At 36.0% G+C, this 23,686-nt stretch overlaps 1 protein-coding gene across 3 annotated transcripts in view; it reads right to left on the bottom strand.

The window, feature by feature from the left end:
• The window catches only part of MYBL1 (MYB proto-oncogene like 1), a 37,165-nt gene extending 14,406 nt beyond the window's left edge, over positions 1 to 22,759 (bottom strand). For all 3 annotated transcript variants that reach the window (XR_011466776.1, XM_005892938.3, XM_005892939.3), the window contains exons 1-8: positions 22,299 to 22,759; positions 13,103 to 13,208; positions 12,705 to 12,776; positions 11,182 to 11,274; positions 7,990 to 8,210; positions 5,563 to 5,737; positions 3,093 to 3,167; positions 2,384 to 2,488 (exon numbers count right to left, since the gene is read on the bottom strand). Coding sequence is in view for 2 of the 3 variants with exons in the window: in XM_005892938.3 (XP_005893000.1) it covers positions 2,384 to 2,488; positions 3,093 to 3,167; positions 5,563 to 5,737; positions 7,990 to 8,210; positions 11,182 to 11,274; positions 12,705 to 12,776; positions 13,103 to 13,208; positions 22,299 to 22,318 (867 nt within the window). In the remaining variant the exon portion in view is untranslated. The remainder of the gene's footprint in view (positions 1 to 2,383; positions 2,489 to 3,092; positions 3,168 to 5,562; positions 5,738 to 7,989; positions 8,211 to 11,181; positions 11,275 to 12,704; positions 12,777 to 13,102; positions 13,209 to 22,298) is intronic.
• Between the last annotated feature and the right edge of the window lie 927 nt (positions 22,760 to 23,686).

The raw sequence follows: 23,686 nt of genomic DNA, 5'->3' as shown, positions 1-23,686 counted from the left end.
TTTGAATTCAGGGACTGTGCCATTTTTCTTGATCTCGCTAGAGATGTACACTGGCCAATTTACTTATCTTTTTAGCCTAGTTTTCTAGTGTCTCATAACGAAAAACAAGAAGTGAGATCTTGAAGACCCATGATTAAGAAACAAAACATAATCTGAGAACTGTTAAGAATGGCAGATTCTAAGAGCTTCCATCATTAGGAAAAAAAGGTTTTTTTCCTTTGTCTTTTTCTTTTCTTTTGGTTTCTATATTAGACAATGGATGTTCACTAAACTTAACAATATGTAAGTAAAATCAAGATGCTGTACACGTTAAGCTTATACAGAGCTATACTTAAAAAAAATAGGAAAAAACCAAGAAGCAACAGGATGTAAAGTGTACAGCATGGTCCAAAGAACCCTCTGAGGTGATGAAAATGTTCTGCATTGGAGGCTGCTCAACATGGGCGCCACCAGCCATAAGAGCAGCAACAATGTGGCTACTGCAACTGAGGAGCTGAATTTTTAAATTTTGAATTAAATGTGGCTAATAGCTACCATATCTTAGAGAACATATTGCTCAGTCCATTGGAAGCACTCCAATAAACAGTACCTATGACTATTAAAATTAAAAATCACTAGAATGTAGTAGATATTTACAATAGCAAAATGTTAAGTCTCGAGTTAAGGTGAAAAAATAACTTTCCAGCATTGTTTCAAAACAAGTTCCATCTATTTTAAAGAGTCCTATAAATAAAAGAAATTAAAGCAATCTTATTTCACTAGCATAGCCACCTTCTGAGTTTACAATCACTTTTTGGAGATAACTTCCACACCATATGCATTTCAACTTAGTTTTCAGGCAGGAAAAAGATTCAAAGAGGGAGCTTACTAGGCCCACTGGCAAAACGATAGATTTTTTGTAATCGCATACATCTGATTCTGAATACCTAGCAATTAATTTCCAGAGTTAATACAAGGATTACCAGGAATACATCTAGCACATCTACAACAGTGGAATATAATGAATACTCAGAAAAATGGCAATCATTATACCACATAATTGTCTAGAATAAATACTTTATATGAGTATAGAATCTGTTATACTGGGTGCAGTAATGTCCCTCTAAAATCACCAATCTCCTTATTCAACCAGATCTTTATGACAGTGGATTTTAGATAGCAAGTCTAAAAAAAATAATTAGTAACTTTCTCCCTTTTTAATGCAAAATAGCAATTCTTTTAGTTAATTATATTTTCCTATTAAATTACAAAATTACACTATTATCAAAAATTTTAAATATGCTTAAACCTGAATATATTATCTATAAATGTGGACCCTCTAATCATGGTTATTTATTTGCAGTTTCTTAATAAATCTGAAATTAACTTTAAGTATACTTCAGGTATCCCTATTTGCCCATGGTATTTGTAGTTTCAAAATAAAAATTACTTTTCCCATGGTATTTATCTCATCTACTACAATTAACAAATGTCATTTTTATTAATACCATCTGAAATAATTTAAAGACATCACCAGTTGCCTCATAATACTATTTCAAGCCCTGAGGTTATTCTATTTAGTAATTTTGTATTAGTTCCCAGTCACTCTAAATATAGTGTCCCCTGACTTGGCCTCAGATCAAGAAAAACACTTTCCTAAATGTAAAAAATACCAGGATATTAAACTTTCAAAATTGTCATTTAAATACAAACTTTTTTTCTTCCTAGCACAGCCTGTTTAACTTAGCTAGAATCATTATCATTTATCCTGATTTAATATTCATAGTTGTTCTCATCAACCAAATCTCAGACAATACTTTTCATACCTGATAACCAAAACCCACTTCCACTGAAAGATTTCTTTAGACAGCATAAAACCTAAATGTTCCCTTTTCCTATATTTAAAATATTATTACTTTTTCCAATTTACTGAATTTGTGTTCTAATACAGTAGACAAGAAAACATTTTCAAAGGGAGAATAAAAATAATTTTGAAGCACAGAAATCTCTCTACATATCTAATTAAATTCCTTAAGTTTCTTTTTTTTTTCTATTAAGGCCATTATCACATGGAATGTCTAATAGAAAACAAAGCCTAATTAATCCACACATTTTCACAAATACACATATTGAAGATTATATCTTGTTTGTTTGATATTATCAAGAAGCATCTTAATACAAAACACTGTAAAGTATGTTCCAAGAGATGCACGTCAAAAACAGGCAACTTCAAAGTTGCAAATTAGAAAAACTATTTTCAGTCCGTACTAAAATCTGGAATCACAATGAATATGCTTTCTACTTGCTGGCATATAAAAGTCAGTGCTGATTAAAACTATAAAAGCATATAAAGCACATAAAAGATTCTAACAATAAAATCTAAACACTTTAGATTATTTCTTACTGATGGAACTCGTTTTCTTCTAACTTCATTCTCAGCCGACATAAGAAGCAACTCAAGTTCCTTTATTTTTTTTTCCTTATCAGGATCTTCATCTACAAAGGGTTGCTAAAATGAGTTAAACAAAAGAGAAAAAACAGATTATTTACAAAATTGCTTTTTTATTATTATTAATGTTCTCAGTTTTATTTTCTTTTATGCAACATAAAGTCTATTCTAATAAAGCTTAATACTACAAAATCCCAAATACTCAGTATCACACTTCTTCTGGGACCTAAAGAGGTGCTGGTAAATATTTTCAATTTAACAGAAAGGACTTGGGAAATTTAAATGCATGAAAAAACTTACACTATATCATCTAATCAATTTAAAAACTTATGTGTGGAATTTGTTTTAATTTATTGAATCTGAACACATACATTCTATCCAGTTTAGTAAAAATATGTTCATTCATAACTTGAATGTTCTAAGTTAGAAGAATGAAAGAACCACCTCACTGGTGTTGTGAACTACTTTACATTGGTACAGTTTATATTTCTCAAATACACTTAAAGACTTTCTCCTTTAATGTTATAATACTCAAAATAAGTAGATCAGATAGTATTGCTTTTGCCGCAATTTTATAGATGAGCAACAGGCGCTATTAGAATTTGAAACTGTTTGAGTGTTTCCTTTGGGGTTTGTTTTTGTTTTTTAATAAATAAAAAGTTACCTGAATAAAGGCAGAAGAAGCCTGAACATGTTCTACACAATTGCCTTCAGGTGATACATACTGATAGCCTGGGATCTAAAAAAAAGTAATTTAAAATTAATATTATTTATATCATATAAACATATGATATTATATGTTTTAATATATAACATGATATACATTGATATATATAACATATGATATAACATATAACACTATAAATTTTTAAAAATCTGAGGCAAAGACAAAAGCTGAATAAAATATCAACATGGAACAGTAGCTCTGTTAACTTTGAGTATTTACACATATAGTAATTTCTTAAGAGCTCCATCTTATTCTTAAAATCTATTGACTAAAAGGCATAACTCTTAGCAAAGACCTATTTTCCCCTAAATGAAATATGAGAATTACTTGGACTAGATTTATCACCCAATCAGTCTACTTATTATCTACAATATCTACCTAGTGTTTTTTAAAATCTGCTATTAAAGGATTGCTCTATCTCCTGGAGAAGACAAAGTATTTGTGTTTTATCATTCAGGGCAAAGGACTGATTGGTCCATATGAAGCACTTATGCAGCTGGAGACTAAAGCAAGTCTTCAATATTCACATCTCCTACTCCTACCACCTCCCCCCCCATGCCAATCTCAGTATAGGAAGATATGAAAACAGAGGCTGCTTCTATTATTTGTCTCAGAAAAACAATCAGAATCACTCATGTATTTTTAATACTTTGACAATAGACAATGAATTATTCTGTCTCTTTTCTAAAGAATCTGTAATAAAGTTTTTGAAGTTGCATGCAAATTTAGTGTGCAGTGGTAGGGAGAAATTTGAGAAGAACCTCATAAGATTTTTTAAAACCTTAAAATCTAATAAATATAAATAGGAAATTGTCTATCTTCCATAATGGCCTATGTAAATCACTAATGCAGAAGCATTATGTATAACTTCTAACACAGAACTTAATTTTTACATTTGATTAATATCAGTTATTGCTCAACTTCCAATGAATTAGAAACATCTTTCTCAAACTTTTCATTTTAACCTGTGACAGTACTTCATACCAATCCATTTTTTTCTTTCAAGTCAAAATTAGAATTAGCTTTTCAGCAGTTTAAATAACTTGAACTATGAATACACAAATCTTTCAAGAATCATTCAAAGGTAAATAATTCTTAAAGTACAAGAAATACTCTCACATTCTAATATATTCTGATTGAGCGTATTAAACACTCAATTGGCCCCAAATAATTTAAAAAATTATCCTGTGAGTTAAAAAAAATAAATTTAAAGATAATCTTTAAGGCAGAAGCAGAATGTTCCAGTTTATGCTGCTGAAATTTAGGACTCTAAAGAAAAATGTAAAGAGACAACAGAAATCTTAAGGTACTAAGTATCAGCAGATAACTGTACTGTCTTTGCAAGTTTTCCTATTTGTAAATTAAGATGTCACTACCTTTTTAAAGAGGTTCTTTGAAAATTATGTCTAAAAAAAATAATGTCCATTTAGTGGAATAAAGTTAAATCTGGAATAAAATTAATAAAATTAAATACTAACCACAGATTGTTAACCACAAGCCAAAATTTATCTTGCAGTAGATACTTTTAAGCCCTGACTTAATCTTTACATTCTATGTGACAAAAATTAAGAACTGCTCAACATGAAAAATGGGACGACAGACAAGTAAACAGGGAAAAGGTAAAACAAAGCTCATGAAAACTCCTCATTTCTTGCAGGTAGGAAAATGCTTTGAAAGGAAAACAGAGCCTGCCCTATGATGAATGTGGGTAATCTGCAATGAACCGGTCTAAACAAAGGCTGAATTCACTCTATCAGCTAAGGGATGAGGGAACAGCAAAGCTGAATGCCCAAGAACCAATTATTTACCACACACTCGTAAATGATGGCTTGAAATATTTTTGACTGTTCTCTCCTTTAAACCATTATTCATATACACTCACCTTTTACAGGCAAGCTATACTACAATCACGCTAAAAATTTTTTAAAAGAAAACTATAATCAATATTAAAGCACAAATGATCATTAGCTTTGAATCATGAAGATTCAGCGAATGACAGGAAATGTACATACTAAGTTTCATAATTAGATACTGTAAAAATGATATATAAAAGGAAATATTTTAATGAATTTGTTCCCAAAATATTTACCAATCAAAACAAGCAGAGATAAACTTCCACTAATGGAGAAAGAAATGGCAACCCACTCCAGTATTCTTGCCTGCAGAATCCCATGGACAGAGGAGCCTGGCAGGCTACAGTCCATGGGGTTTCAGAGAGTCGGACATGACTTAGCGACTAAACAACAACAATGGTTTAACAGCTAGTAATGGTATATTTTTTCATTTTGGAAATTTAAATGTCTGTTTCTCTTAATACATTTTGTTTTTATCCTACTAAGAAACTAAACACCTTCCCAAAGAGCAACTAAAAAAGATATTTAAACAAAAAAGTATTAAAAATATGTGCCTGAACAGGTATGTAAAATTGATTCTGGGTTTGCAAATGGTCCATAGTTGCACAAGGTTTGTGTTGAAGTTTAGATGAAGATCGTTCTGATTTTATTCCATCTTGTAAGTAGCCTTCCTGCTCCACTTTTCTCCGCATAGTAGAATTCCAATGATTTTTGATAGAATTATCAGTCCTAAGAAATTAAAGTGTATATTTTAAAAAGAAAAAGAGGACTCCATAGATTTTTAACACCATATAAAGTATACAAAGTACTTAAATTTTTACAACTGGTAAAATTAGATACTTTTTTAAATTAAAAAAATATACTGTATGTCTGTATGTCAAATACATTTCTAAACACTGGAGATAAGGCAATAAGATAAAGTCCCAGCTCTCTTGGGGCTTACATCTTCACAGGAAGCATGGTAGCAGGGAAGGAGGGAAGAAAAGAAAAACAAAAAAAATAAATAAGAAGAAAATCATAGAACAGTCTTTTGGACTCTGTGGGAGAGGGAGAGGGTGGGATGATTTGGGAGAATGGCATTGAAACATGTATAATATCATATATGAAACGAGTCGCCAGTCCAGGTTTGATGCACGATACTGGATGCTTGGGGCTGGTGCACTGGGATGACCCAGAGGGATGGTACGGGGAGGGAGGAGGGTTCAGGATGGGGAACACGTGTATACCTGTGGCGGATTCATATTGATATATGGCAAAACCAATACAATATTGTAAAATTAAAAAATACAATAAAAAAAAGAAAAAAAAAGAAAAACAGTGCAATGCAGATCATTTAAAGTAATAAGAGAAAGTGAGTAACTACAGTAATTTTGATTTTGAGCAATTTTGAGGGGACAGTGAAGCTAAAATCTGAAGGACAAGAATGAACTAGTCATACAAGAACAGAAAAAAAAATTAAAAAGAGCATTCCAGATAAAGAGCATAACAAGGGCAAAAGCCTTGAAGCCAAGATCAAATACGGTCATAAAAAGACAGAATTCCAGTATTCATCTTCATTTCTTATCAACAAAACTCCTATGGAAGAAAAAGTTCATTGGCTCCCCTTTTACCTAAGTCCCCCTTGTAAAAATGGAAGCCTTCAACCTACAGCTACTTATAGTATACATTTTAAAAAATACACAAACATTTACTGAGAACCTACTTTATGCTAAGCATTAAGCTACCGTTCTATGGATAGTAAATATGTATCAAAGACTGAAAACATGAGAAGTTCCTCAACCAGCTTCAGTAACTTAGATAAAAAAACTTAACACTAATTTCTCTAAGACAAATATTGCTCTGCAATATATTGCTCTACATTATTTCACAAGTATATGAAGATTAATTAAGAATATATAGAATATAGTGCTCTATCTCCAAGTTCCATCAGGAAAGGAGCTCAACTTTAGCTGACCTGATTCCAAGTTGTAAAACTACCTTCTAACAAAAAGATACGAGAAGTCTGTTTTTCCTTTACATAAAGCCAATAATTGACAACAGATGGGCACTCCAATTGCTAGGTAAATATAGGATGAACTACATGAAATAAAATGGTGCTATCAAGTCTTCTGACTTAGGACTAAATATTATCTTGAGAACCTACATGAAATGGATCATATCTGCTTGGTTATGTGGGTGAAGGTGAGATTTATCTTTTTTTTTTCAGTCTTTTATCAGATTGCCTATGATGGGCATCACATTCTGAGTTAATGTTTATTCAACAATAAAAGTATTTTATTTCTGTAAAAAAAAGGATACATGTAAATGCATTTAATTAACTACTATGTACTACACAGAGACTACAACAATAAAAAACAAGTGCACACCTTCTGAGTAATGGATTTTCCCAAAATTGCTGGTCTACTGTACTACAAATGGCTAGGAAGCATCTGAACCAATGCAATGTATAGTGTATATGTAGCCCATCACTGCTCCTGATGGAAACTCCATATTTTAGCCACATGGATATATATATACTACTCAGGATCTAAAGCACTGTTTAAGAACTGAATTTTCTCTAATGCACTTTCAGAGCAATTTATTTCAGCCAGTGTATTTGTTATTCTCTGGTCTTATGCAAAGAATCCAATATGAAAGAAATCTCTTCAACTTAGATTCCATTACAGCTTAGTTTGTAAAAAGACTGCTTGATTGGCACTGATATGTAACCATAATTTGGGGGAGTGCATTAAATGTTTACATAATCTAAAGGTCTATCATTTTGTTGCACAAATTACTCCTATAAAATATTTTGTTAAAAAAGTAATTATATTCCTTCCCACAAAATACACTACAAATATCACAAAGGTTTGCTTGTATTCTGCAGTCTAAATTTTAATTATAAATAAAAGTCATGGGGTACCTATAAATATATTTAATAGTAACCATAATAAAGATCAAGTTTAAAGTACAGGAAAATATATATTCATTTGTATAAGTACCTTCCAGGAAGTAGTTTGGCAATTTCTGCCCAACGATTTCCCAACCGCTTATGTGCTTCATAGATAATCCTGTCCTCCTCTTCTGTCCAGGATGACTTCTTTACCTCAGGATTCAGATGATTATGCCATCTTTCTCTACACTGCTTGCCTATTCTTCCTTTTAAATGTTTTGCAATTAAAGACCATCTTTTTGGCCCATATTTCTGAACTAATTCAATAACCTAAGAAAAAGAAAAAGAAAGTTTAAAAAGTATGATTTTTTAAAAAATAAATAAGTCATGCGGATATACTGTACTATACAGTACAGTAGCTATAGTTAGTAATACTGTATTGCATATTGAAAGCTGCTAAGAGAGTAGATCTGAAAAGTTCTTACCACAAGAAAAAATATGAATAACTATGTACAGGGATAGATATTAATGAGATTTGCAGTGGTCTAGAAAACTCAGCAGTGGCCATAGGACAGGAAAAGGTCAGTTATCATTCCAATCCCAAAGAAAGACAATACCAAAGAATGTTCAAACTACTGCACAATTGCACTCATCTCACAACAAAGTAATGTTCAAAATTCTCCAAGCCAGGCTTTAATAGTACATGAACTGTGAACTTTCAGATGTTCAAGCTGGATTTAGAAAAGGCAGAGGAACCAGAGATCAAACTGCCAACATCCACTGGATCATCGAAAAAGCAAGCGAATTCCAGAAAAACATCTACTTTTGCTTTATTGACTACGCCAAAGCCTTTGACTGTGTGGATCACAACGAACTGTGGGAAATTCTTAAAGAGATGGGAATATCAGACCACCTGACCTGCCTCCTGAGAAATCTGTATGCAGGTCAAGAAACAACAGTTAGAACTGGAGATGGAACAACAGACTGGTTCCAAATGGGGAAAGGAGTAGGTCAAGGCTGTATACTGTCACCCTGCTTATTTAACTTATATTCAGAGTACATCATATGAAATGCTGGGCTGGTTGAAGCACAAGATGGAATCAAGATTGCTGGGAGAAATATCAGTAACCTCAGACAAGCAGATGATACCACCCTTATGGCAGAAAGTGAAGAGGAACTAAAGAGCCTCTTGATGAAAGTGAAAGAGGAGAGTGAAGAAACTGGCTTAAAACTCAACTTTCAGAAAACTAAGATCATAGTATCTAGACCCATCACTTCATGGCAAACAGATGGGGAAACAATGGAAACAGTGACAGACTTTATCTTTGGGGTCTCCAAAATCACTGCAGATTGTGACTGCAGTGATGAAATTAAAAGACGCTTGCTCCTTGGAAGAAAAGCTATAACCAACCTAGACAGCATATTAAAAATCAAAGACATTACTTTAGCAATAAAGGTCTGTCTAGTCAAAGCTATGGTTTTTCCAGTAGTCATGCACGGATGTGAGAGTTGGGCTATAAAGCTGAGCACCAAAGAATTGATGCTTTGAACTGTGTGGTGTTGGAGAAGACTCTTGAGAGTCCCTTGGACTGTAAGGAGATCCAACCAGTCCATCCTAAAGGAAATCAACCCTGAATATTCATTGGAAGGACTGAAGCTGAAACTCCAATACTTTGGCCACCTGATGCAAAGAACCAACTCACTGAAAAAGACCCTGATGCTGGGAAAGACTGAAGGCGGGAAGAGAAAGGAACAAAAGAGGATGAGATGGTTGGATGGCATCACTGCCACGATGGACATGAGTTTGAGTAGGCTCCGGAGTTGGTGATGGACAGGGAAGCCTGGTGTGCTGCAGTCCAAGGGGTCTCAAAGAGTTGGACACAACTGAGTGACTGAACTGACTGTCATGTCATATATATTATGTTGTACATCTGAAACTAATATATAAGTGAAAGTGAAGTCACTGAGTCATGTCCCACTCTTTGCGACCACATGGACTGTAGCCTGCTAGGCTCCTCCAACTGTGGGATTTTCCAGGCAAGAATACTGGAATGGGTTGCCATTTCCTTCTCCAGGAACTAATATATAATTATATCCCAATTTTTATTTTATCTATTGTTTTAGGCCACCCCCTATAGCATGTAGGATCTTAGCTACCCAACCAGGGATCAAATCAGTGTCCCATGCATTGGGAGTGTGGAGTCTCAACCACTGGATCGCCAGGGAAGTCCCACATACCTCAATTTTTAAAAAGCACTACCTTGATAGAATCTTAAAACATAACTCAAGAATGCTATTTTAAATGCATTAAATCCAAACCACAAGTATAATTAAAAAAAAAAATTTTGCTAAAAATATTCCTTCAGCATTTGCCAAGTTCAAAAATTGATCCCAAACTTATCTAAATACAAGGTATTAAAGAGACCTGTAAATTAAATTGTTTCATACAAAATTAATATGAAATAACAGTAAAATGTTGAGACTTAAAGATTTTCTACTCTTACATTTTTTTTAATGCTTAGCTGAAAGCCAAATAAATCATTTTGGAAGCAGGAAGGATTTATAGTTACTGTCTATTCATTACTTTCTTTCTCAAACTGAAAGGATATAAATCACACATTTTAAAACCTACCATTGGCTACCAAGTAAATCAGATCAGTTCTGAGCCTAGTGAATTTTTTTTTTTTGAGTGGCAGTAAAAATGCTCTAATTTTCCAACTACATTAATAACATGATGCCATAAAGAGCATGAACTAAAGGGTAATTCTCAGAAGAGGACAGTAACTCTCCCATTCTTCTCATACTTTCATAACACAAAGAATTACCTTGGTTTTGAATCCTCTAGCTCTCTGGGAACACGATGATAAGATATCTGTCTTATATGGGAGCCCATTTTAGGTTAAGAGGGAAAGTTAAAGAATAACTTCCTTATACCTCAAGTTTTCAGATAAAATAAGAATAAAATTAAATTGTTTTTAAAATGCTAACTGAATTTTCAGTAAGAAACTATGCCCTAAATGTCGCTAACCTAAGCTCTAAAAAGGTGACTAAGCTGACAGTATTTTTTATTCTACAAACCAAACTTGCAGACAGCAAAAGCTATATTATATTACAGTTGGTTCGACTCAATTCTGAAAAAACTACATCTCAAAATACTCAATTTTCAATGTTAGTGCAAGCAGTCCCCAGAGAACAAATCCAGGTGATTAAAACATGTATTTATGTGACCCAAAACCAATGTATTAGTAAGGAAAAAAAGCAAGTCCACCTACACAGTGAAAATAAAGAATATGAACGTTACCCTCTGATCTTCTTCTTTAGTCCAGGGACCCTTTATCAATTCTGGATTTAAAACTTTCTGCCACCGATGTTGGCATTGAAAATCAGAACGATTCTGAAAGAATTTAGATGATTTTGTTAATGAACAACTGTCTTCCAAACTTTCACAACCTTAAGAAGAAAGTTTCCAGGAATAATATATTCAATAGCATTCTCTAAAACTGCAGTATTTATTTTATATGCCTATTATCCCAATTCATTTTTAATTAAAGTTGTCAGCATTGCTTAGAGTATAAATAAAAATTATATATTTGAAATTAAAATTATTTATCTCTATACCCTGCCTGATAACACAGCAAAAAAGCAAAACAACACAGATATTAACATAAAGAAATGTGCTGATGAATAAAAGGGAGTAAACAGACAACTAAACAATGTAGACGTACAAACTCAAACAGCATAGCAGCCTGGATTCATAGAGTATAGCAGTACCTAACTCTACACAATTAAAAAAAAAAACCCAAAAGGCACTACTAGACTACTGCATGGCATTTAAAGGATGTTTATAAATGATAACTCCAAGTTATCAAGAAAAAACTAAATATATCCAGATTGATATACATTATATATCAGTTAAATATTTAAGCACTGAAGTTCAAAAGGAAAATGAAATTTACCACGGTAAAGCCTTATGTAGAAACATGTCAAACTTTAAAAATTATTAATAAGTGTAGCCTTATTTTTAGTCAATTCATGACCTAGTAAGTCCGGTGTATTACAAGGATAATACTAATAACACAACTTTTCTTTTAGTGATTTAGTTTCTAAAGATATTAGTTCATATACAGGATTACAGATAATTTTGAAGGACATAAATACAAATACTGTATTTAACCACAGGTCTCTCCTGATGCCTAGTGGACTTGTTTTTATTCATACTGAGCGTCTTCATGTATAGCTTCGGTACATCAATGCTGATTCACTTTAAGGTTATCATTTTCTCAAAATAATCAGGTTGTTCTTGTACGTCCTTGTAGCATTTCTCTGTTGACTCTATTTGCTGTTATACCACTGAAGTTAAACTGATAAAGCTAATGTACGCAGCTTTTCTAATTTAGATTCTATTTATTGAACATGTGCTAAATGTAAGGCACTGTGCCAAACATCCTATACGTTACTTCTAATTCTCACAGCAACATAGCTTCTTCTGGTTTTATTAGTTACCAAAAGTATTTCAATAGATTTAACTTCTCTCAAAATGTTTTAACATTGATTAGCAAATATTTATAAAGCCCTATCCAAAGTTGGTATCATTTTTGCTTTAGGTCAGCCATCTTTTTAGGTCCCCAGATAAACTAATTACTAAAAAAAAAAAAAACAACAGACTTTCTAAGTTTCCAACTGTAGGAAGAGCAGAACAAAACAGTTGTTTTTAGGACAGGAACCTAAATCTAAAATAACATAGACACATTTCTGAAAAACAGCAAATGTAACCCCTTGGCCTAAATCATTAGTGTTAGCAGTATGAGAGAGTGTTTCACTTACTTGAAGATGACTAGCAATTAGAGTCCAATCATCAGTTCCATGTTGTTCAACCAACTTCTTTAACTTGTCATCCTATTAAGACAGGTTTATGAAAATGAAAAAGCTTTCCCTCACCCTATTCCCCTATTCCTAAATACACTGTCCAATTCTTTCACGTTATATCTGGTGGCCATTTTTAGAAACACTGAAGCCATTATCACACATGTTCTCCCGTTTACTAAACTAATTCTGTCAGTCTCAACATCAACCCACTCTTTATGTATGGTTGAAGAAGAAAAATGTGCAAGTTAGCTGAGGGATAACTATTCTCATGTTGTGTTTTTAAGTATCTTTAATACATATCTTATTAATCAAGAAATACAAGTATGGAATTAGTAAACCATATTACACATAATCACCTCGTCTCTTGTCCATTTTACTCTGTTCCAGAGTTTCTTCAACCCTTTTTGTTGTGGTACTTCATAATCATGATCAGCATACTGAAGGTCATCATCCTCATCCTCACTGAAAACAACACAATTTGAAATCAAGATTTTTATTTAAATATGTGAATTCAATCACTAAATCTGAACACATAGATACAACTAAATAAGCCACTCAGACTAGCAGACATATGTCCAATGAGATTATTCAAGTATAAAAATATTAACAGTCACAAAATGGACAGGAGCTATAGTGCTTACTGATACCAGAGGAATGAAGCTAGATATGTCAGCAAGGGCCAAGTGATAACCTTTACGTCATGCTAAGGAGTTTGGCCTTTATTCTTAATCTGATCTTTAACCTACAGAGTTAAAGGAATTTAAGTAAAGGAGCAAAAGACAAATATCTTGTGTTTCAGAAAAAAATCACTGGCAGGAATGTGGAGAGATGGAGGAAGATCAATTAGTGATCTTTCACAAGAATCCAAATAAGAAATTATTAGGGCCTGGCAATGATAATGGTAAAATACAAAACACAGTCAGTTAAAAGACATAATGTAAGATATGAGCCATTTACAACACCAACAGCAAAAAAGTTAAAATATGTAGAAATAATTTGAATATACAAGATCAAGATATAGTAAACTACAAAACACTATCAGGAGACACAGAACAAATGAAAAAACAATCAGACCACATTCTTGGGCATGAAAACAATATTACAGAAGTCCATTCTCCGTAAATTAATTCATAAACTTAAATTAAATGAATAAAAATACCAATAGATTTTCAGAGGAACACAGACAAGCTGATTCTATAGTTCATATAGAAAAACAAACAAGCAGTAATACCCAGAAAAGCTCTAAAAAGAGAGAGAGAAAGAGAATTAGCACTACCAAATACCAGAAAATACTGCAGAGAAACAATAAATACTCCTCAGATCAATGGAACAGAATATTCAGAAAAAAACCTCACATGGGAATTTCATCAATTATAATATCAACCAGTGTGATAAAGATGGACTTTTCAACAAAGGTAAGACAGTGGGTAGTTATTTTAAAAACAAACCTAAAGTCCTACTTTAAAATAAAAGAATTCAGATGAAGCAAATATTCTACACTTTTAAAAATGAAAACATAACAGTACCTATTACGGTGAAAGTGAAAGTGTTAACTGCTCAGTCCTGTCCAACTCTTTGCAACCCAATGGATTGTAGCCTGGTAGGCCCCTTTGTCCATGAATTCTCCAGGCAAGAATATTGGAGTGGGTTGCCATTTCCTTTTCCAGGGGATCTTCCAGATCCAGGGATTGAACCCGGGTCTCCTGCATTGCAGGCAGAATCTTTACTGTTGGAGCTACCAGGGAAGCCCTATTAGCCCTATTAGTTCTACCTTTTAGGGTAGAATTATTTTTTATATCCTTGAGTAGAAGAGATCTAAATGGACAAAAACCGAGAAACCATAAAAGAATAAACCAACTAAGGTCATGATAGTAGCAACAGAAAGACACATAAAACTGAGAAAAAAGTATAAACAAAAGGATTTTGTTCAACTGATCAATATGAGACATGGGAAGAAGATTCAAGGACAACTCCAAATTTCTGGCTTTGGAAACACAGAACTATCTGCTGAGATAAGGAGTAGAAGGAGAAAAAGAACTTTGGGAAGGAAAAGGGAATGAGGAGAGTAAGTAGTTTGAACTGATTTCAAGGTACTTGAGAAATACACAGGTGGATACTACATGTATCTACAAAGCATTGTCCAGTAGAAACATAATGCAAGCCACCTAAGTAATTTATTAGCAACCACAGTTTAAAAAAACAGGTGAAATTAATTTTAATAAGAAATAATACTTAACCCAATCTATTTTTAAGTGATCAATTCAACATGTAATCAACATAATCACAAAATGTTTTACATTCTTTTCTTCTTAAGTCTTTGAAATCTGGCATGCATTGTCCAGGAGAAAAGAGAGCCAGAGGCAAAAGAGAAAAATAACAAGAAGATGAAGCTGATAGAAACAGCCCGGGAGCAACAAAGTGAATTCCTAGCTTCAGACACAGGTAACCAGAAAAACAAAAATAAAATTTTTTAGATGTAATAAAATAAAAAGTACACAGCAATTCAGACTAGTAGTACATCAAGAGCTCAACAGCCACATGTGACCAGTGGCTCTCCTATTGGGCAGAGCAGATCTTGAAGATAACTGGGCATGTGGATCTTCTGCTCATCTCTAGGTCTAGGGGATACTTAGTTTTGGCAATCACTAGCACACAGACAAAAGTTAAAGCCACGAGAGCACAAAACTCTAGAAAAGAGAGCAGGTCTTAATGATAAACTGAATTAGAGAATTCTGAGTAGTCAGTGGACTGAACCAAGATATGAACATCTGAAAATAACATGAGCTAATATTTATTTAACCTTTCTGAGTAACAGACATTGTGGAAAATGAAGGCCTAGATTTAATATATACTGTTTACAGAGCCTTTGCAGGAACTTCTAATTTCCTTGATTTGTCAATTACATCTGACCAAAAATTATCTGACCAAACAAGATACCAAAATCCCCCAACTAGCTATGACACCTAACTGCTTCTCTAGTTCAATGCACGTCAGTATTTCAATCCTTTCTCCCCTAAAGCCAATGCCTATTTAATAATCTGCCAGTCCTACATTTCCATATATGATTATTTTGATAAACTATGCTAAAAATAAAAGCACAGGCTTAATTAAAGAAATACCTGTTATTTGCAGCCATCTTCAGCTATCGGAAATATCACCTGATTAATGATGATTAAATTGTTAAGTTGGAGATGGTTCAGGATGCAATGACTTCATAAATTTCTAAGGCGGCTATTAAACCTGATAAAACACCATACCGAAGCTTACTGTCCACTATATGCACTCATGGCATCTATGCTTCCCATCCAAACAACTCAGGAGTGCAAAGACCACGTCTAATACGTTCACCTCTCTGTACCAAGTCCGAGACTTGACCATTCAAATAATTGTAAAATTACTGAATGATTGCTTACGCTTTCACCTCCTCCAACTATTCTGTATTCCAAAATTACCTCACTCTTTCCCAACCCAATCAAAACTTCCACCTCCCTCAATACAGGTGATCTCAAATTGATATGAGAGAAAAAAAAAAAACAACCTTTTTTGTTAAACAAAATACCTCTAGGAGGAGGTGAAAAATACTCCCATAAAAAGAACTTTCAAAATCCAAATGCACCGCCAAGTGGTAGAATTTTAAGAAGCATAAACCTGCTGAAACAAATGTAAAGAAAATATTCAGTACAGAAAGTGTTCTTTGAGGTATCTACCAATACAGCCTAACCTTTCCTACAACTGTCCCCCGCAACATTAACACTTCCAGCCTTCCCAAACAGCCCTCAGTTATGGTTTTTACAGGTTCCCTCTTTTATTCCCTTTTCTCAGACCCCAACAGCTTCCCCAACAGCATATTTTAAAATTATGGTTTAAAAATTAGGTTATTTGAAAATAACTTTAAATTTGGGGACTCATTCATATAAACTTTGATTATTCACAAAAATACCTACATTAATCTGTACAAAATTCACTGTAAGGTTCTTAACAAAACATTTTAAAGATATGCGTCCAAAAATGTTGTTTTGGTCAAAAGACTAGTTTCCAAGGAATGATCTTCCTGAAAACGTGTTCATTTTAACTTTAAAAATCTGCCTTATTTTTTAACCACATACTTGATTTGTGAGAAATTTCTATTTCTACAAGAGGTTTCATTATCTGTTTTGCAAAAGCATGGCCATCATGTTCAGGAAGCTGGGTTTTTTGAGTGGTTGAGTGTGAGAGAGGATTAAAGCAGAATTCTTAGAATCCATCTCTCTACCACTGGGGCTTTCCTAGAATCTATCTACCTAACTACTTCTTGGTGCAAGCATTAAGTTATTTCTGTATTATTTATATAATTGTTAAAAGGATGATAAAACTTTCAAGTAAGCGTGACAGAAAAGATCCTAGGAAATTATCACTAGTTACTCCTTGGAAGGAAAGTTATGGCCAACCTAGACAGCATATTAAAAAGCAGAGACATTACTTTGTCAACAAAGGTCTGTCTAGTCAAGGCTATGGTTTTTCCAGTGGTCATGTATGGATGTGAGAGTTGGACTATAAAGAAAGCTGAGCGCTGAAGAATTGATGCTTTTGAACTGTGGTGTTGGAGAAGACTCTCAAGAGTCCCTTGGAGTGCAAGGAGATCCTACCAGTCCCATCTTAAAGGAGATCAGTCCTGGGTGTTCATTGGAAGGACTGATGTTGAAGCTGAAACTCCAATACTTTGGCCACCGCATGCGAAGAGTTGACTCATTGGAAAAGACCCTGATGTTGGGAAAGATTGACGGCAGGAGAAGGGGACGACAGAGGATGAGATGGTTGGATGGCATCACCAACTCGATGGACATGGGTTTGGGTGGACTCTGGGAGTTGGTGATGGATAGGGAGGTCTGGCGTGCTACGGTTCATGGGATCGCAAAGAGTCAGACATGACTGAGTGAACTGAACTGAACTGAACAACATAAAGATGCCTAAGGATGTCTACGCTTTGCAAAGAAAACTGGGAAGGGATAAAACCCCACAAATAACATCACCAATGTTCTACTTTTACCACTTAACAGTGAAAAAGTTTCACTGCTTAATAATGGTTGAAGTGAACTGAAGTGAAAGTTGCTCAGTCGTGTCTGACTCTGAGACCCCGTGGACTATACAGTTCCTGGAATTCTCCAGGCCAGAATACTGGAGTGGGTGGTAGCCTTTCCCTTCTCCAGGGTATCTCCCCAACCCAGGGATCGAACCCGGGTTCATTGCAGGCAGATTCTTTACCAACTGAGCTATCAGGGAACCCTTAATAATGGTTAGACACCTTCAAAACATTAGACACCACCAAAACAAATCATATTTCATTTGCTTTATTTCTCTGATTTTTATTTCATTTTTTAGTATTTCTGTATTGTAGCAATCAATGTTAGCAATATCTAATAGCTAAATAAAGTCAACTTTCTACTATCTATCTATAAATAGATAAACCATTTCTAAGCCTAGAGTGACTAATCTAGAAGACAGTAAAAATAGGTGAAATTATTTCTCCAGTCACAAGGCATAAATAGAAGAGGAATTTGGTCTCTGAATCTCTCTCCAGGAATTGGTTTCCAGAATCATTCTGCCAGTTTTATTTTTTAAGTCAAAGAAAATATTTATTCTGTAACTGTCTAATATGTAACCTAAGTACTATGTTCAAAAACTTTTGTAGATTATGAACAAAGCGATTAGGGTAGTTATGAAACAGCAAAAGGAAGCACACACGCACACACACAAAAATATTATGACTCATTAGACCAGGAAAATTGTTTAAAAGTAATTCTACACTGGGGTTAAGCTAATAGGATGTGATACTCATAACTTTCCCTGTGAAATAATACACAAACTATTCACACTTGGCAACATCAAGATAAAACATTCAAGAGAAGTTCAATTTTAAAGGACATCAATAAAAAATAAAAATAAAAAATAAAAAAAGGACATCAATTATTCTACCTGAAAAGATTAAAATGAGGTGTGCCAAAGGAAGAATTTGAAATTGTTCAAAATTTATTTTATTTGAATAGAAACTACAGATTTGAAATTAAGAGAATTATCAGTAGTTCTATAAAATTTTTTCTAGCAAAACCACTTCAACTTGACAGTTTAATTTTAAATTAAACTGCATCAAGCCTAAGTATTTTTATCATAATCAAAAAATACATCTTTATTATACTGTCTTGACAGGATAACTGTGTATTTGCATTTTTTTAAGTTCAATCAAATTCAAGGCCTGAAAATTTACCAGCTTGATTTAGTAAAGTGAAATCAGGCCACCCAGTGGTTAACATGATGTACTGCATACATGAATATCTTAATTTCAAATCTAGACTGCAACCTAGCATTATTATAGTAAGACAAATTGGACTTCATCTGACCATGAATAGCAATAATGAAATATATACTGAAGGGAGTTCTACCTAGCGATCCATAAACAAAAACAATGCGAGAACATTTCTATTTTATTCCACTAGCATGTGTATATTTTTAAATGAAGAAAGATGATTACAAAGAGTTCAAAATAGGAAATATATTAAAAGACTTATAGACCACAAAATCCAAACCTCTTATATTGAGACAAAAAACTGGGATATAGAGTTTACTTGCTTTCTCCAAATATTATCGCTAATTACAAAGTTGATTAAACATATCAGTTCTCATATTCCAGTATTCTTTCACCCATGACACCCATCTCACTAGAAGCAACACAGTAAAATTGCTTCCTACGCACACGCATACCCCATGGAAAAATATCTTCTAATTCAAGAGAGTTGGCTTTTGTCTTTCCAGTTTACTGTAGTTGCCAGTCATCTCAAGGGTAAAAACCTGAATCTGTTACTACTTAAATACATCTTCTAGCTTCTAAATGACATTTCTTTAAGCTAATTTTTAAGAGTGGAACTGGCTTTTAAAATCTAAAATTACTTACTTAATACATAAGTATGGTTAAAAATCACGTACACATTAATAACATATATACCAATTTTAGTACTGCCTGTAAATTATGTCATTATAACCCCCAAAGGGACCTAAAACTATTTAAAGTCACAACACTAAATAAACTTTTTCCTCTATGTCAATCCAGACCAGAGATACTACAGCTATCTTAAACAATGATTAAAAGAGCTAATATCCTTCAGCTGTTTCTCCGGGAGGTAACAGTTTTTTACTTTTTTTTTTCAGATCATACAGGAAAGGTTATTACAGGATTTATGCCTGTAGTCTTATGCAAAACTTTTATACAGCAAAGTATAGTTTTCAATCAAACAGTTCAATGGTTGTATAGTGGAGACTTCAAAGTGACTGACTCATGTCCTTTCTCATTCAACTATAAATTAGATTCATAGGTAAAGGCATGAGACTATGCTGAATAAAGATTATTTATCCTTCAAAACATTTCACATTTTATTTTTTCTAGGGCAAATAAGTCATATTTACATATACAAGAAATAGAATTCATAGAACAAAACACATTCAAGGATAAAGGCCCTAAGAAATACACCATTCAGAAATGATAGTTTCTCACATCTACCCGTATATTCACATAGGGAGTGTAGCTTCACTACATTTAATTACTCCAGACTTATGACTCTTTCAATCATTCTGTAATACATTTCAATTAATTTATACAGCTGACAGGAATAAAAGTCAGTAGTACAATTAATATTTAGATCTCAAAGCTCACAATATTGTCAATAAAACAAAATAACGTACACCAGCAAATTAATCATGAAATCGCTTGCTTCTTAGCCTATTATTATGAAGCATACACAAATTATGGACAAAAAACTAACTGAAGAAGGCAGGGTTCTGACATTCAAGCATCCATGTCTAACCATAACTAACTGCTGATGATAGCATTAGCCAAGAAACTGTTTCAAATAAGATTAACATCAATACAGACAAGCAGATAATGCCGCACACTGTATACAAACTCCTGTTACTGAGTTGACAATATTCGTTTGTCACCTTGCTTAAAGAAGGTATGTTTAAAAATACAAAAGAAAAGGCCTAAATCAATACTTCAGTAATTATAGTTACAGGAGCTTTTAATATCTATCTTTTCTGAAGACTGAGAAGTCAGTCAGGTCCTTAATGTTCTAGAGCAGTAATTCTCACCTGGGTGATTTTGCCCTTCAACAGACATTCGGTGGTAATGTCTGAAGACATTTTTTGATTGTCACACCTGGGGAAATGAGGTGTTACTGACATCCATGGGACAGAGGCCAGGGATGCTGCTAGACATTCTACAAAGCACAGGACAGCACTCCCCACTGCCCCCACCACTGCCTTCCCAATACAAAGAATTATCTGATCCCAAGTATCAACAGTGTCTAAGTTGAAAATCCTCTACAAGAGAAGTGTGTGTGTTTGTTCCACTTCAAAAGTTTGATCTCTTCTGTAGTTGGTACAAAATAATAATCTAATAGGGACTTAATTACATTCTATGCTGATTTCTGCAAAAATACCTTACAGACAGCAGATCCTTAATAAATGAATAGAGCAACAAATACTATGGTGTGACTGTTGACAATTTTTAACAGACATCTGCAATGAATGAAGTTACTACTAAATTTCAACTTGGGAAAAACACTTCTAGTTGAGACTTTGAAGTTGTGGATCCAGATAAAACTGTTTGGAAACGCTGTCAAACAACTTTTCATATTTACTGAATAATACTGACAACTAAAAGACACCCTAGTGTTTTTTGTCATATGAGTGATTCCTACACACTAAGTCTACGAGTAGCTACTACAGTGACCTTTAAATAAAACCGAAATGCATAAATTCATCCTAGCAAGTTTTCCAAAACCACCACCACCAAAGAAATGCCCTACCTCTATGCAACCCTCAAGTACAGTCAGAGTCCAACGGACACACAAAATATTAAGTGAATCAAACACATTGTTTTATTTTAAGATCAAGTTACTGGTGTTAACAGTGTGACATCTTCCCAGTAGAAGGAAACTGCGACCATGGGTATGGTAATCACAGTAGACATCAAAAAAGTACTCTCTCCTCAGCTATATCTCAGAGGACTTCCACACCTTTCAAGGTAGCAGAGGGGTCCCCAACCCAGGTATATCACAGAGCCCGTTTGTAACTGGCTCAGGAATCCAGAGAGTAAGAGGCCCTAGAACAGCATTTTCAGGCCGTCCGGGTAGGACACCACCACCTTCCGGTGCGGAGCGTATTCCCTGAAAGCGCACCGACTTACCTGCCAACAAATCCCAAGAAGTGGCTGTGGGACAGTGGGGAGCTGGACATATGCTGGGGGAGAATCGACTCCAAGGAGCCGCCTGGGCATCTGTAACTCACTTTCTGAGTCCGAAATGCCCTGGTCCCCAACTCTCCACACGTCACGGCTGTGCTCTGGCCAGCGGGCCGAGGCGGCTGTAGCGCAGCGGGAAGGAAAACTTCTGCCCCGGCCTCGGAGGGCCCAGGTAGGCGCAGGGGGGTGGGGTGGGGGGGTGGGGGGGGGGACTCAGAGGGAAAGGAAAGGGAATCTGAGCCGAGGCTGTGCCCACAGGCCTGGGCGAAAGGGATGTCACCCACCTGCGCGACCTCTTCGCCATCCTTCAAGTACCGCATAGGCGCGGGCTGGGCGGGGACGCGGGTCAGCCTCCTCCAGCCTCGGGCGAATGCTCCTTCTCCCCGACCCTCCCCCGCCGCTTCCCTCGCTCCCGCTCCGAGGCCGACCGAGTGCGGAACGCAGGTCCCCGGCAGGGCAGGACGGAGGGACGGAGGGGCGGACCGCGACCCGCCCCCGGCCCGCAGCTCTGCTTCTTAGCCCCGGCCCTGCCCGGTCAGAGATGCCCCCAACATGTCAGCAGGCGCGCTCCTGCCCTCCCCTGGCCCCTCCCGCCGCCTCTTAGCCTCCTCGCCTCGGTCCCAGCGCGGCTCTGCCGCGGGCGCCGACCCCCGCCCTGTCCCCGCAGCGGGCAGCTCTGCAGGACTCGTAGTCTCCCTGCAGGGTTTTGTCCGCACCGCCGAATCTCGCGCCCAGCCTCCCTCAAGAGCCGCCGTTTGAATCTGCGCACGCGGCCCCGAACCTCATTGGCTGTGGTGGCCGCACGCGGGGGGACAAGGGCGGGGCGGGGAGAGCGCGCGCGACTGAGGGCGGGGCTGGGGAGCTGGAAGCCGGGACTGGAACTCGCGGGAGTCCGGGAAGGAGCTGGGAGCCAGGGGGTGTGGCCGTGGGCAAGGCTCAAAGGTCTTGCTGTGACAGGACCCGGACCGCGCCGAGCGCCGCACCCGAAGGGGCGGGGCGCCAAGGGCCGCGCTGGGGCCCGCTGGGAAAGTGAGTTCCAGGCTCTCCGAGAGGCGTGTCCGGAAGCGGCAGCCAGAATCCAAGCTTCTCCGGGATCGCGGACGGTGTCTCTGGATGTTGAGCAGTACCGTTCACCGCAACCTTCTCTCGGCCAAAGCTCCTCAGTTCTCGGGGGCATCCCTCATCACTAGTTAGGAAGCTCAGTCTTTGGATTTGAGATAAACCTAACCATAAAATTTGCGCGGCCGTGACTGTTTAAGCAAAAATGCGAGCTTTTTTTTTTTTTTTTGCCAGACGTTGTAACTACTGATCTAGTGAAGACTCTGTAGCGGGAAGGAGCAGGAGTGTGACAGGTGAAAAAGTTCTTAGTTGGACACATGGAACGGGAAAGGGAAATAATCCGGGTCTGCGGCTGGCCTTCAAAGTACTTTAATCTCCTCTCCGACTCTTCGGGAAATAACTGCTGCGCTCGGTGAAGGAGCCCTGGTCCAGAAGGAGAATGCAGGAAGACAGGAGCGGACTGGGAATTTCGCCCAGATAAATGAGTAGTCAACGGTAGAAGGTGACCTTCTCTCGCAAGAGAGCCGGGAGGAAGTGGGGAACCGCACTGCAGGACCTTCTAGCAGTTACAACTACTCTAGAGGTTTCAAGTCTAATACCCACGAAATGCTCA

Source organism: Bos mutus, chromosome 14 (genome assembly GCF_027580195.1).
Source record: "Bos mutus isolate GX-2022 chromosome 14, NWIPB_WYAK_1.1, whole genome shotgun sequence".
Classification (NCBI taxonomy): domain Eukaryota; kingdom Metazoa; phylum Chordata; class Mammalia; order Artiodactyla; family Bovidae; genus Bos; species Bos mutus.
Note: the sequence above shows the minus strand (reverse complement) of the source record. Positions and strands in the feature narration are given on the sequence as shown.